General features: G+C 35.7%; 1 protein-coding gene across 1 annotated transcript in view; it reads left to right on the forward strand.

Annotated features, from left to right (window-relative positions):
- The window catches only part of LOC132947060 (uncharacterized), a 140770-nt gene that overhangs the window by 108171 nt on the left and 17186 nt on the right, over positions 1-15413 (forward strand). The window contains exons 5-8 of the mRNA XM_061017237.1: positions 4241-4426; positions 5010-5194; positions 8879-8985; positions 9392-9548. Of these exons, the coding sequence (XP_060873220.1) occupies positions 4241-4426; positions 5010-5194; positions 8879-8985; positions 9392-9548 (635 nt within the window). The remainder of the gene's footprint in view (positions 1-4240; positions 4427-5009; positions 5195-8878; positions 8986-9391; positions 9549-15413) is intronic.

Here is a 15413-nt window from a genome sequence, read left to right on the forward strand (position 1 = left end):
TTTAATATACCGCGGTAACTTGCGGTAATGTCTTCGACGACGTTTGGAGGATTGTGATGACGTTAATAATAATAATAATAACATAATATTACAGTCTGTATTATACGACAATAATAAATTATCTTTCATTTGCATGCACTGCATGCGCGAATCGAACAGAGAACCAAGAAAATAAGATTATATCGCCGCGTCGGTTTCGGGTTACGGTCCAGAAAAATCGGATGACAGACGGAAATCTTTTCCGCAGCGGAGTTTTTCATACATTACATATTATTTACATTATATTATTATAGTATATTATTACGTGTGATCGTTACTCGTGTCGGTTCGTATTATTATCATCTTTCCCTCGATGCACGCGGTACCGCGACTGCTGTTGCGATCTTCGAATGTACATCGTATAATATTAATATTATTGCAGTGACACAGTGTGCTATGATGTGATATGAGATTATGATAATATCGCCGAGCGTGTCAGTGTATACATTTCGTCGGACACATTGCGGATCGCTGGCGATCGTTTGGAAAAAGCGTTAAGGCGATCACCTTACAGACGTATAATAATAGTATATGGAGTGTAAGTGCATTGCGATATTTTGTTATAATAAAGTAGGTATACTCGCGCTGCAGGTATATATAGGTACAACAATATTATAATCTCTACTTAAATTACCCGCCGCACAATGGTATAATATGTTTAGGTATACCTATTACCAATATATACGTATACCTATATATAATATATAGTGTGTACGAGCGATACGACGACGCATACAGCGAAGAGCGCCCGCGGGCAGACTAAGTCGTTTAATTTATAGTTGTACAAACAATATAATATTATATGTATAGCTGATAATAATAATATTATATTATACACCTAGTAATATTAAGGAACGATGTTTATAGTGCGAAAAATCGTGTTATTTCAGTATATATAATATTATAGTCCTTTCGCGGTGATATTATTACACGCGAGGTGTTAACCCGCGGTACCTATATTATTATAATTACACGAATAGGTACATGATGTATTACATATTTTTACACTCCGAATCGTGACATAAAATAATATTATTATATACTGTTAATTATTATAAATCATAATATAGGTACTCACTAATCAACAGACCCCGCCGACACCCCGCCATCTTGAGATTCTCGCGTCGCTTAGAGTTACATATTTCGTTATATTATTATTTTAATACGTGATGATTGTAATATAATTGTTTTGTAATTAAGAACTCCCAATCAAAACATTACGCGATCATTACAAACCATACATCAAATTAATTGTGCCCCCCTTCCCCATCCCAGGTGCGCGCAAGCTGAGCACTGCAGCACATTTATTATTATAATATTATATTATATGGCCGCGGTACAGGTAAGCAGCGCGCACTTAAATCGACGGAAATGTAATGTATGGAGAGAATAAAAAAACCGTTGCTCGCTGCCGCGGTGACATCGTAATTTTCCGTATAGAGGAACGCGTCGTATATATTATCATTTTTTTTCCTCTCCAATTGCCGCGAGATAAGTGTTTTTTACGACCGGATCGCCGCCCGCTGCGCGCAAAACGGTTTTTTTTTAAAAAAAAAATTGTTTGCCCGATATATCGGTAAAGTTGTGTGTTTTTACCCGTATACACAACATAATAATATTATACACAATATATAACGCCATTATAATAATAAATACTATCACACAATATACGACGCGTTAAACCCGCCATACCTGTAACCTGTAGGTACGCATACACATGCGTATAGACTTTCACTGCTCGGTGTACAAAAGTTCGCGCGCGGAATTATATTATACAGGTTTGTTAGAATGCGAAGAGTCGCGCCGGACGCGCAAAAATATAAATAAATAAAACCAGTAAAAAAAAATGCAACCGGCAACTAACCGTTGTATGGATATAAGTATAATATAATACAATATTATAGATATAGGCTGCTGTATACCGTGTAATATATATGTGTATGTAATGTGTAATATGTGTATATACCTTAGGTGTTGCAAGGACGCGCGGACTGCAGGTACCTACCTATATAATAATAATAATAATAATAATAATATTATGTGAGCCGCTCGTGTAACTCGGCTGTTCGGTAGCCGTATAATATACAATAACGCAAATAAGGACCGATCGGTTAATGGTTTTTACACTCCCTCGTGTACCCATAATATATATAATATGCATTATACACACCACACGTATTTTTATACACACGCATATATATGTATATAATATATATAACACGCGCCAACGACGTTTTCAATTGATCGGACGAAACGGCGTGTCTATAACCCCGCGGTTTATCTTTTCGGATTCGGTACGATCATATTTTTTCCTTTATCTCTCCGCCTCATCCATCGCGATCGTCGTCGTCGCCGTCGCGGCCTAGTCGAAGTCGTCGTTATAGGCCACGTTGATTTATCACTTCGCAATACGTCATTGTCATTCGCGGGAAATTACTGTACCTACCTCTCATTTATATACATATACATAGGTAGGTACCTACAAACAAACGTTATATACCACGCGCGGTATTGTATATACCTTTAGGTGCGGCGGTAGGTCCGCGCGTCGATCGGTCAACGACTAACTTGCAGTGGTGTGGTCGCCCCCCCCTACCCCCACAACACCCATTGAATCTATGAAATGTGATTTTGTATATTAATTATTGATATACCGAAAATGGTTGGGAACGACGACCAAAAGAATTTTAGGTAGGTACCTATATATAATATATATACATATTTTGTAATTTCAGTTATTCGCTATGTATTTAAATCCCGCGACGACCCGATTAAATACGATTTTTTATAGGCATTTATTCATTTTGCAAAATCTGGTATACCACGCTCGTTTGTTATACCAAAAATTATTTATTTGTTAGTTTGTTTAAAAAAAAAAAAAAAAATAATTACTATTAGGTACAAGGAAACTCGTTACCATCTCGAACTTTTTTCCCTTGACATGGGGATCGGTCCAATTTTTTATTACTTATATTTCCTTAAGTCAAGACAGTGTTAAGTTTAAATTGTAAGATACTTAGAGCTAATTTTCAAATCATCTGCCACAGTATATTTAATTTGGATAATCATCCATTTTAAATAAATTTGTATTTAATCTTAAGGTAATTTCTGTAATTATATTCAAATACCTTTAATACTGTCTATACATTTTTGTTAAAAAATATTGGTACAAATATTGTTGTACTAGTGATCATATATTTTTTTGTGTAAATTCATTCATTATAAAATATTTTTTAACTTCGATTCTTAGTAATTGTAAACTTTTAGTCCATTTTTGAAATATTTTACTGCATTGTTTGAAATTAAAAATATATTTTATAGAGTTTCATACCTAGCGCATTATTTATTTTTTTACACAGCCCTCGCGTTATAACGCTTTAATGGATATTATCTATTGTTCATAATGTAAACACTATAAATAAGACGTACTTAATTAAAGCGTAGAGTAATTTATAAATTACGTACCTACTAATAGTATATCATTAAGCCGAAATGGAATTAGCGGTAAAGGTTTAAACAATAAGACTTTTTTATTATAATTAATAATCATACCTATTATACCGTATTACACGTATTTACTATAAATTAGCGGCGCGTACACGGAAATCGGAGAGACTGGCTACCTCAACCTGGGTACGACCCTGTGTGAGGTGTTGTTATAAATGAATAATACGACGATTGGTTGTACGTCCGGAAATGTTGGACACAACGTAATATTAAAATATATAGTTCACATCTACGATACAGACACGCGCCGGCTACATGGGGACGAAGGAGACGACGATGGCGATGACTACGACCCCGGGGACGTTTCCTCGGTCGTATTAATATTATATACCGCAGCAGTCCTCCTCCTCGTTCCGTCAGATAGGCTATTAAGATTTGTGTGCCGATTAAAACGTTATGGGCGTTGATTTCATATAGCACGTAGGACGAAAAGAAAAAAAAAACAATTTTGTTTTTGTTTTTCAAATATTAAATTATTATTATATACTCTCCGCGCCCGTATATAATATGGCGCTCGTAGGCATTCGATGTGTTCGAAATCACCTGCTCTCCCCCGCGGTGTCCATTTGCAACCATAGGTACCTGTAATAATAATATTAAAAATATCATATAACGGAATTCGTCCGTTTGTTTGTACATATTATTATTTTTCATTGATATCGACTATTTATAATGTTGTTATTCGTTCCCGCAGGAGGATCTTCTCATACACGGCGACAGTGTGTACGACATGATCGACAAACAAGATCATCAGGCCGTTCAGACTGAACTGTCCAGGAGTCAAACGTCCGCCGAGGACCAAGGATGCAAGCGGATGTTCTTGTGCCGGATGAACGTCTCCAGGAACGCCAGGAGGCAAATGCGATTCGGCGATCAAAAGGTAATAAAAACAATATCTTATGTAGTTATAATAACATAATTATATGACGTGTACCTATAGTTTATTTTTTTTTTATTCGTACCTACTAATTGTGTTCACGATAAGATATTCGTCTTATCAGAATAATAATAATATTATAATGTTCGATTCATAAAATCTTAAATAATAATTAATAACCATATCAAAGTACGCTGCACATTTTCTTTCTATACGCAGTGTGTCCGTCGTAAAATAGTCTTGATACACGAAGTTTAAATAATTTTCGAGGGTTAATTCGATAGCCAGTATCTACATATGCGTTCATGATAATCGGAGAGTCAAAACGGGCACGCGACCAGGTTTCTTATCCAGAGGAGTTAAAAATATTGTAGAAAACGGGTTTGAGCACAGATTTGATTACCTACTGGAAAAAATGAACCAGTTTCGACTCGCGCCGATTCAAACGCAATAATTTCTAATATCCCGAAAACAAAAATTAACACTTTGACCCCTCGTCGCGTAGCGGCGTAACCATTATATATTATACCTAACCATATTATACACATTGTGCAATGCTGAGTAATTATAATCGTTTGTCCGCCAGGTGGTTTTAGTGCAGGGCCACTACCTCTCCTATCTGCCGCTGTGCAGCAGAAACGAACCAGTTTTCCTAGCCACTTGCAGCCCGGTGGCGATGCCCGAGACCAGGGAGGCCGTGGTCCAGGGTTCCACCACGGTGTTCACAGCCATCCACTCGATGGACATGAAGTTCATACACGTAGACAAAATGTATGTTAACACTTAAACACCATTAAGGGGGGCATTGTCTCGGCCGCGCCGCCGTCGCTCATAATACTATTATCGTCGTTTGCGGCACGTGATCAACGGCGACGGGTGGCCGAGGCACATGTTATGCATTCGAAACGAGATAAACTATATATTATAGTTACGCCATTTTCGTTTTTAATCGATATACCTTAAACAGCGTCGCGACGTCATTGTTTTAGAGTTATACCTATAGGTATAAAATGTTAGGTTAAATGTTATAAAACGTCGTTGCTGCTGCTGCTGCTGCTGCGGTGTACCGACTTGAGCCGTGTTGGTATAACGTGCTCTGAATTATTCATGCGCATAATAATAATAATAATAATATTATACAAAAATTACGTTTTCTATCGAACGCATATTTCGTACCTATAACTCCGGTTTCGGGGGCGCCAATTAAAAACGCTCACGGTCCGGGCAACAAATCATCACCGTCACTATTATATTATATTATTATACAGGTAGGCAGGTACATTTGCGCGCGCGTGCATTTCACCAATTATCTCGTTAAAAAACAATTATCGAAAATACACCGGACACAACAGTTCCGCGCGCGGCAACAAATTAAGTACCGAAATATATATCATTGGACGTCGTCGTCATCGGGACCGGTTGTCGCATGATAGAAGTATACCTATATATGCCTCTATATATAGAATAAAATAATAATAATAAAGAAACGAGTACGTATTTATTGCCTCCGCATCGGGTGTATGTCATATTAAAACTGGGAACGGCGAAACGGGTGATTAATAACAGTTTTGTATACCTGTTGTGTTGCGCGGCGCGGAATTGGTGCAGCGGGCGAACGATTTGTCGGGTGTCCCCGTCGCGTGGGCGAGGTCGGCCGATGAATATACCTGCCTAGCAGTCGTCGGCAATACAAGATTTCGTCGCGCGTACACGCCATTATATTACATTATTATTATAATATATACACCGTATATGTATATATATATATATATATATGTGTGTGTGTGTGTTATATTATATACCTCGCCATTAATCACGCAAAACCCAACTGCACCGGATAATACGTGCTCCGTCTTCTCGGAAATAATAATAATAATAATAAGTAGTAGTATAATATACTATAGGTACCTCTCTTTGTCGCGATACATTACGCGCGTACACACTGTAATATTATATATTCTGTCGCAATTAAACATGTACGGTCGGCGGGTCGTTTGTCGCAGTCGTCGTCGTCGTCGTCGTCGTCGTTGCCGCATGTTGCATCCGGGCATCGAAAGGCCTACGCCTCGAATAGATCGATATAATATATATAAGTACCTACGAGTTCGCGTCTCTCCGGTAACTGGAATCGATGATTTCCGCGTCTCAAAGAAACGCCGCGCAACCGCGATAGGTAACCGCCGTTTTTATACCTACCCGCTGTGTAAACAGTATACATACGCGCTTCGTCCCATTCACACGTCATCGGCGTTAGTCTCTGAAGACCGTTCGATATTGAAGTATATACCGTGGGCGCGGAAAAGCGCATGAATTGCAAAGATCGTCTCGTCGTTTGTCATCCGCTGACCGTGGTCGTCGCCATACGCACGTCGTTCACATGTATACAGAGTGTTTCAACTCGGCGTGTATGTCCGTCCCCGTCAATCACAGCTATTTTCCTATAATTATATATTTTGATATCGAGTTTTGAATATTGCTCCACCAAAGTTCCTCTATAGGCTCCTATATAATATTTCTATCGAGTGAGTTAATAATAATTCAAGCTTTAAAAACTAAGACGTCTTAGCGCTTTCCTCAATTACTCGGGTTCGGAAAAATGTGAAATGCCAACATTTCGTCGTCACCCGCGGACTGCGGTCGTCGCCATACGCACGTCATGCACGTGTTTACAGAGTGTTTCAGCTCGGCGTGTGCAGTGTCCTTCCCCGAGATTGAAAAATAAAACCACCGAGTTCTTCAATCGTTTAGCCAATTTATATAGAGTATGTTAACGCATAAATATTTCAAAATTGACACCCAGCAGTACATTGTATATTATATATAATCGATACTCGTGTACATACAATATAATATATTGTACTGCGCGTGCTCGTGTAGATGTAAATTATAATAATATTTCGAATTATTATTGTCTCGTCGTATAATACGTCGCGATATCGGGTTTCGAAGCCAAACCGGGCGGCGACCGTTGCCAATTAGTCCGCGGGGTGTTGTATGTGCGTCGGCGGTTCCCATATTATATAACATATACGCAGTCGTCGCCATGCCGTTACTATCAAATTAGTATATTATGGCATAATAATATCGCTCGAGTATAATTAATCTCTTCCGAACGGGCCAAACGAATAATGAATGAATTACGGCGACCAGAACGAGATATCGCGTGTGTGTTGTGCGCCCGTCGCAGCCGACACGTACCGCGCGCGCGTTACATATTTAATTATTACGGATGTGCAGCTGATGGCCGCGGGAAAGGGTTATAATATATTACTATATAATATTATACTATACTCGCGCACTGTGGGCCATGTTATTTTTTTTCCTGACCTCGCGGATATACCTACCTAATATTACCGAACGGCGTTTTCGATTGTTGCGAAACGTCCCGAGCCGAGCACCCCCTCCGCCCACGCCTCGCGCGACCCGACGAAAAGAAATTACACCAGAATCGGATACACACTACTTTCTCGACGCGGATCGGGTTATGATTTGTAACGGCGGCGGCGGCAGCGGCGGTGAGAATATTATACATAATAATAATAATATATAATATGATCTAAAAACAAATCTCGCTATCGATCACACAAGCTCGCGCTCGCGACGCCTACAAATTCTTGTTCTTGTAACGATATTGAAGCACCAGTATTATGAGTGTACCTATATAATATATATACTACATGTATAAATGTGTGTCTATGCGAGTGTAGATACTTCGCTATACCGGCTACGGCCACCACGTGCGCGGGGGAGGAGTAGGAGGAATGAGGACGCGTCTTCGAAATTCAATCGGAATCGTAATCGAAAACCATATTCCCGATGGCGCGTACATATTACTGTAGTATTACATATTATTATAATATGTATAACATAATATTATGTTATAGTGCGGTGTTATATCTGAATTCCTAAACATAAGATTACGCTCGAAATCATTGCAGCCGGCAATATTTATAATAATAATATTATTATAACCGTTGGATTATTCATCGCGGTGTATACGTACAATATTAAAGGTTAGACCTTAGAGTGAATTGACCTCTTGTCTTAAAACTGTAAATTGTTTATACATCTTAAGATCTCATAACTCGGTTTAAAATTAAAATATAATGAATAGCCAATGAAAAGCCAATGAGATTGCCTAGATCTTACCTTTAAATTTTATAAGAGATCAATTCAATCTGATTTTTTAACTAACAAAGCTAAACGTGATCTGCTGAGCATAAAATTTGGTATGTCGTACATGTGTAAGACGGAAACAACAATATATATGTGGGTACCACGTTCTCTTAATAAATTATAATTTATAATATATTATTTTCGACCTCAAGCGCGAGAAAATTGATAAAAACGCGTCCCGATTGCACCAGTTTTTCAGTAAACAGCGCGGCGCCGGAAAAAAATATTACGTTTTTCATAATATTAATGATTAACCAATCTACATTGTTTTCTTTCCAGAGGAGAATTTCATTTGGGGTTTTCCCGTTCGGAGCTGCAGGGCGTCTCTTGGTACCAACTGTTGCACTGGGAGTGCATGCGCGAAGCTCAGAGCAAACACAGGCTGAGTGAGTACATTATATTATACATTATATACCTACACGTCGTTTTAATAACAATTACATACCTACATACCTATGATGTATACACACGTACATTATATATACCGTATACAAATACACAGTGCCGGAGGCGGCCGCCCCGAAACTAAAAGTGATATGTACCTATTATAATATATTATATGTGAATAAAAAAAATTTTATTATCGCCCACCCGTGATATATGTCCGCGCCGTGTATATACACGTTCATCCATGTATATAATATATAACGTATATATTACGGTTGTTTAAGAGAAAATAAAACACTGCAGTATGTACAACTCGTGTTGATACATATATATATGTAGGTATATACGTTATATATTTTGTAATACGCGTAATAACAATAATTATTGTTGGTTGTATATATACAGTTACACAATCAGAACAGGATCGTTCTTGCATACTGCTGGCCAGGGTACAGAAGAGGGCCACAGGGGACTGGCTTTGGATACACTGCGTGTTACAGGTCAAAGACAACATGGAAAACAGCCAACAGCCAGTCATCGTCAGCACAAATCAAGTACTTACGTAAGTAGAATAATATGTCGACGTTATTTATTTGTTGTTATTATATTATTATTATTGTTGTTCTGCCATTATTATTTCTATGCAATTGAAGTGGTACCTCCTGTAAACACGCATTTTTTTCTTTAATACTAATATTATTTTTTAAGGTCCAATATTTTATATTACATATTATGTTATGCGTATTGTCCATATTCTTGGCACAACGTTTATCGCACGTAAAAAAGCGTTTCTTTTCCTACATATATAATTAAATCTAAACGCGGAAAGTTAACTACTTATAAATTGTAATACATTATATCTGGGTGGTTCACCAAGAATACTCACCCTCGTTGATTTAACTTTCATTTAATAATGAATTTATTGAAATTCTTGAGATTTGTTGTAATACTTAAGTTATGTGATGATACAAACTTCTGTTTTTCAAACATGAACCCACCATTTTTACTGTAAATTATTTAGTAGATTTTTTTGTAAAGGTTAATGTATCTAATTAAAAATTTTAACAACATTGTTGAAGAGAAAATGGGGTGATCATGCTTGGTGAATTAGACTGTATATTTAGAATTCGAAGTATGTTATCGTAATCTGTTAATAAGTTTAGGTACACGTATTATATATATATTATATATACATATATATGTCATGAAAACGTTTACTATAACACGCTGCCTTTAACGATTCATCCGATAAGACTCGGGGGCGGATTAAATTTAAATATTATTCGATTTCGTATGATATAATAGTATGGTAACTATAATTATGTGTCTAGGACTGTCAGTCTTGTATATAGGGCGTGAATAATCGCACAAATATCATACCTAATTATTTCTCTAAAAATTGAATTAACGTTCAAGCAGCCATAAAACATTTCATCAGTTCCGTTTCAACATTAGAATGTATTGTTCCCAACTAGTATTTTATTAAAACCGGAATGAATATTATACATTCAACGGGCCTAATATTATTTTATTGTAACCGTATGTATATACTACAAAGAGAAATCAAGAACCATTTTACCAAATACCAATGCTCCTGCAGACACTTTTATCAAGTATAGATGTATGAATATATTATGATAATAGTATTTAAAAAACAATAATAATGTCCTGGAAGGCTAGAACGTATTATAATATGTGAATATAGAGGTACCCATCGCGATCGATATTGATTTTTTCAGTGGGATCAATTACCTTTTTACTTACTACAATAATACTACCTATAGGTACTATAATATTAACATTTTTCTAAGACATTTCGAATTTCAATTATTGAATAAAGAACTCTAGCTGATACCTATAATACATTAACGTTTTATAAATTAGGTTAAAAATTGGACGAAAAAATAACGTAATGTTTCTTCCATGTTTCCTAACCATCGCGTGAATGATGTTTACACCACCGTCGCATCGCTGTGTAAATCAGCATACCTATATGTTAAATATATATATATATATATATATATATCATATTATATCATTGAATAGACTATTATATTATAATTGCCGTTGTACTATATAATATATTTTATATTAAATTTATGTACAATATATTGTATCTATACATATGGCATGTACGAGGTATTATTATAGATTTATTCGCTGGACGAGATTTCAAACACGTCCAAACACGTTTCGTCGTACATGATATATATATATATATATATATATATATATTTGTGCGGTATACCTACATACGAATGCAATTTTCCCGTCGCAAAGTCTACATTATATACTAGTATATAATATAATATAGGCGTATTACACGCGCATGTCGTCTGAAAGCCGCTGCAGCAGTATGCCGAGTACACGGTGCTGTACATATTATTATACCTATAAACGAATACTGCAACCACGGTATAAAAATATAATAGTGTTACCCCGTCCCCGTCAGACGGACGGACGGATGGACGGACGGACGGGGCCATTAGGATCGACCGCAACGGCGGCAGCGGCGGTGGAGATGCTAAACTATTTTTTTTTGCACTCTACAACAATATTTATACTGTGCGGTGCGTGTTAGCAATGAGTATATGAAGGTACATATCGCGTAGGTACGTGCAGCTTTATAAAATAAATGACAACGCGTTATATTATAATAACGACCGTCCAGAGCGTTTGACAGAGCGCATATTATACAAGCGGTTCCGGAAAATTTATTGAAACATGTAAATACTTTTAGAAAAAAAAACGATCGTGTCCCCGCGCGCGCGAAACCCGAGTGGCGTTTAAACACGTGTCAAGACGCGTCGCGCGCAGTATAGTTATTATACGATTCGATATGAGTTTATCGGTATCGATTTGCGGTTTGCGGAGAGAAAAAAAAATAAAATATATACGTCCGGCGCGTGTTTTATGACGTGATAATATTAAAAGACGTGAAAATAAAAACCGTAACGCGTGAAACAGAATAATAATAATAATAATAACGTTTATACGATAATATACACTGGCAAAGGAGCGATGGAGTGAGAGAGGGTGAGTGAACGAGAAAAATAAAAACCTGTAGACTTTAATGGTCGGCAATAAAGTTAACGAGACGTCGCGGAGGAGCGGTCGTCGTTTCTACCTAAACATTTATATAATATAATATATTATATATTATTACACGTACAATGCTGGTGACAAATTACCGTCACTAATAACTACCTATGCGCCGCCATCCATACGGAAGCGAGTCGAAATTACCGTCGTCCCGGTTATCGGTCGTCATAAGTTATAGCTATTATAACTGTAACCGCGCCACGTTGTCGCGCCGAAACGTATATAGACTTCCGAGGGCGCACGGTTACATACATATATACAATACGCGTTACAAGAAAACGTACAGTCATTTCCGAAATGTCAAACGAAGAGCCCACGTGAATACCGACCGAAAATCGTGTTAACATCGTTTGTATTTTTACGACACGCTAACCGCCGCCGCTGTGCAGTCGCTGCAGATGACGTATCGATAAATATGATATTATGATATTATTATACATACCTACCTACCTATATATATTTAAGAGGTACATGGGTTTTAATGTATTTTACTCGACGTTTATATCGATCAACGGTTTTATTTTTTATAGTTCTCATGTTTTTTGACAAATTATTTAATCAGCGCGTACACGCAATCACGCATCATAATATATACATATTGTGTACAGATGTCGAGGTATCTATAATATTCTATATTTCTATTACGGGTTATCGTTTTAAACAATTTAGTTATTCCGATCAAGTTTTTCTATATATACATTAATTTAAAGTAACGATTTAATACCACTAGGAAACACATAATATTGCGTATACCTATATTGAGTTATTAGAGTCGCTACTATAACCACGTGTTCGTATTATTAATGTCAAGTCGCCAAGGGGATTTATATTGACGTCTTGTCGTTTGTGAAAATAGGATTGGCTCAATTCGTTTAATCTCAACTAATCGATCAAATTAAACCATATGCATTTAAATATAAATACCATATACATATTTGATATTATATTTATATATATAATATATTGTACATAGTTCAATACTTATTTTGAATTTCGCATACCTATATGAATAAATTATATTATTATTATATGGCAGTAAAGTCTGATATGTTTCTGATTATTATGTAAACATAATATTATTTCTTAATGTGCAAACAGTAAGACAGATCAAATGTAGGTATACCTATCTAACCAGATAAATATACAATGTTATAATACATGTATTTTATTTTAATGTAAAAATAAGTATAAAAATAAACACATCACTAAATCACAAATTCCGAGTAAAAATATGTTAATATAGTTCAGGATCTTGGGTAAAATCGTTACGAAAAAGAATTATATCATTTTTGAAAAACATGTCTTGGCACTTAGAATTTCTTGAAAATAAAAACAGCAATTTTCAATTAGTATAGTATATAGGTACAGCCATTAAAGATTTGCAATAACATAATTAAAATATAATGCCTTTAATAAATCCCGGTTTAAATCAAAGTGGCTAGTTCTCGATATAGATTTAATGCAAAATTGTGTTTAGAGAAATAGAAAGTAACTAACTATATTTAATTAAAAACACATTTTACGATCAAAACTAAATAAGATATTATATACTATATATATTTTGTAATTATTTCATGTGGAAATAATAGTAATAATAAAATAAATCATTTCTTCAACGAGAATAAATAGACACATTATAATATTATAAATTATCATAAGTAATATAAAACGTAATTAAATCAGTTTAGTATATTTACCCGTTTTCTTTTCTATGTAATGTAATGGTGTAATATGGCGCAAATCATAAAAAGTTATAAGAAATAAAATATGTACCTACCTATATGAAATTATATTTAGATAACCGATGTTGTATTGATATCAATATTCACGAGCCGTATGACTCATGGCCGTATATCAGCCGAATGAGAACACGTTGATATACTATATTATATGTACGCATGTATTAAATATAATATATATTATACCGTAGATGCACATATGATATTCATATAGCAACTTGTTTAGAGTATATAAAATATTGTGAAATTTAATGATCTGAAAACCGTTCGTATAATATGTTTATACCATAAAATATATAGGTATATAATATTATTATAGGTATAGGTATATATTATATAGGTATACCTGCGACAGAATAAGAGACGACACGTTTATAAAAGCTTATAATATTATATATGAACCGATACGATCAAATGGAACGCTGCAGCGAATGATAACCGACCGCGTGGAAAACTATAACGCACACGCGCATATATGGGTAATGGGTATATATTATTATATTATATGTACATAAATAATATACGCACTGTATTATGTCTCATAACATATATATATATATATATATAGGCGTATAGTCTTACGACGCGTATCACTTGCACCGGAATCCGTGTACGGAAACCTTTTATAAGTTTGTGAGTGTGTGTGTGTGTGTGTGTGCACTGGTGTAACGTCATAAAGTATAACGAGTGTTTAATGAAAACGGCAACTGCTGCAGGAAGACCATCGATGATAATAATATACATCAGGGATGAGACGTGGTTATCCGTGAATTAATCTGCACCGTGGTATACCTATCTGGTCGAGTCGTAGGAAATATACCTGTAACTAGTTACAAAGAAACGTCAATATATCAGATGATTTTTATACCTTATATAATATATTGTGTGTATACTATATATTAGTATATACCAAGGCTGCAAAATTTAAATAAATTTTTATAACTCTTTTTAGTTGAGTTGATATGAAAATATTTCTTTTAAAAAGTCCTATAATTGCACCGTGATGGCGGTCACAATATTATGAAGGCATGAGGTGGAAGACGATAACTACGATATATACGTACAAATATTACCAGACGATGAAAACCAAATATCGACTTATAACAATTTTTGATGGTTGGAAAATTGAGGCTTTTTTACGTCAAAGTTAACAAATAATCTCAAGTTCTTGTGAATAAATTAAATTCTGCAGCAAATTATATAATATAAACCCGCCAATGCAAAATCCCGTCTAGCCTTGATGTATATTATTGGCAACATATGTGTATATATACATAAAATATATACCGGAACTCCTATAGCGGCGTACACCTATATACTCGATCAATATTATGTATATCATTATTTTAACTTGTATCGTTCGTGGGAAAATCGATGCGCTGGTCTAAAACACGAGTACCTAGAGGAAAAGCTAACGGTTCGCGGGATATACATCTTGTACCTATATACCTCATGTGCTTATGTCTCAAAAATGTAGAAAAAACAAAACGTCTTCGCGGTGCGTGTAGGTATAAGTATATAATATTATATATATATACGGGTCTCAGCGATATCAAAATCGTGAGAATGAGGGGAAATTCGCGAGA

Source organism: Metopolophium dirhodum, chromosome 6 (assembly GCF_019925205.1).
Source record: "Metopolophium dirhodum isolate CAU chromosome 6, ASM1992520v1, whole genome shotgun sequence".
In the NCBI taxonomy this organism is placed as follows: Eukaryota; Metazoa; Arthropoda; class Insecta; order Hemiptera; family Aphididae; genus Metopolophium; species Metopolophium dirhodum.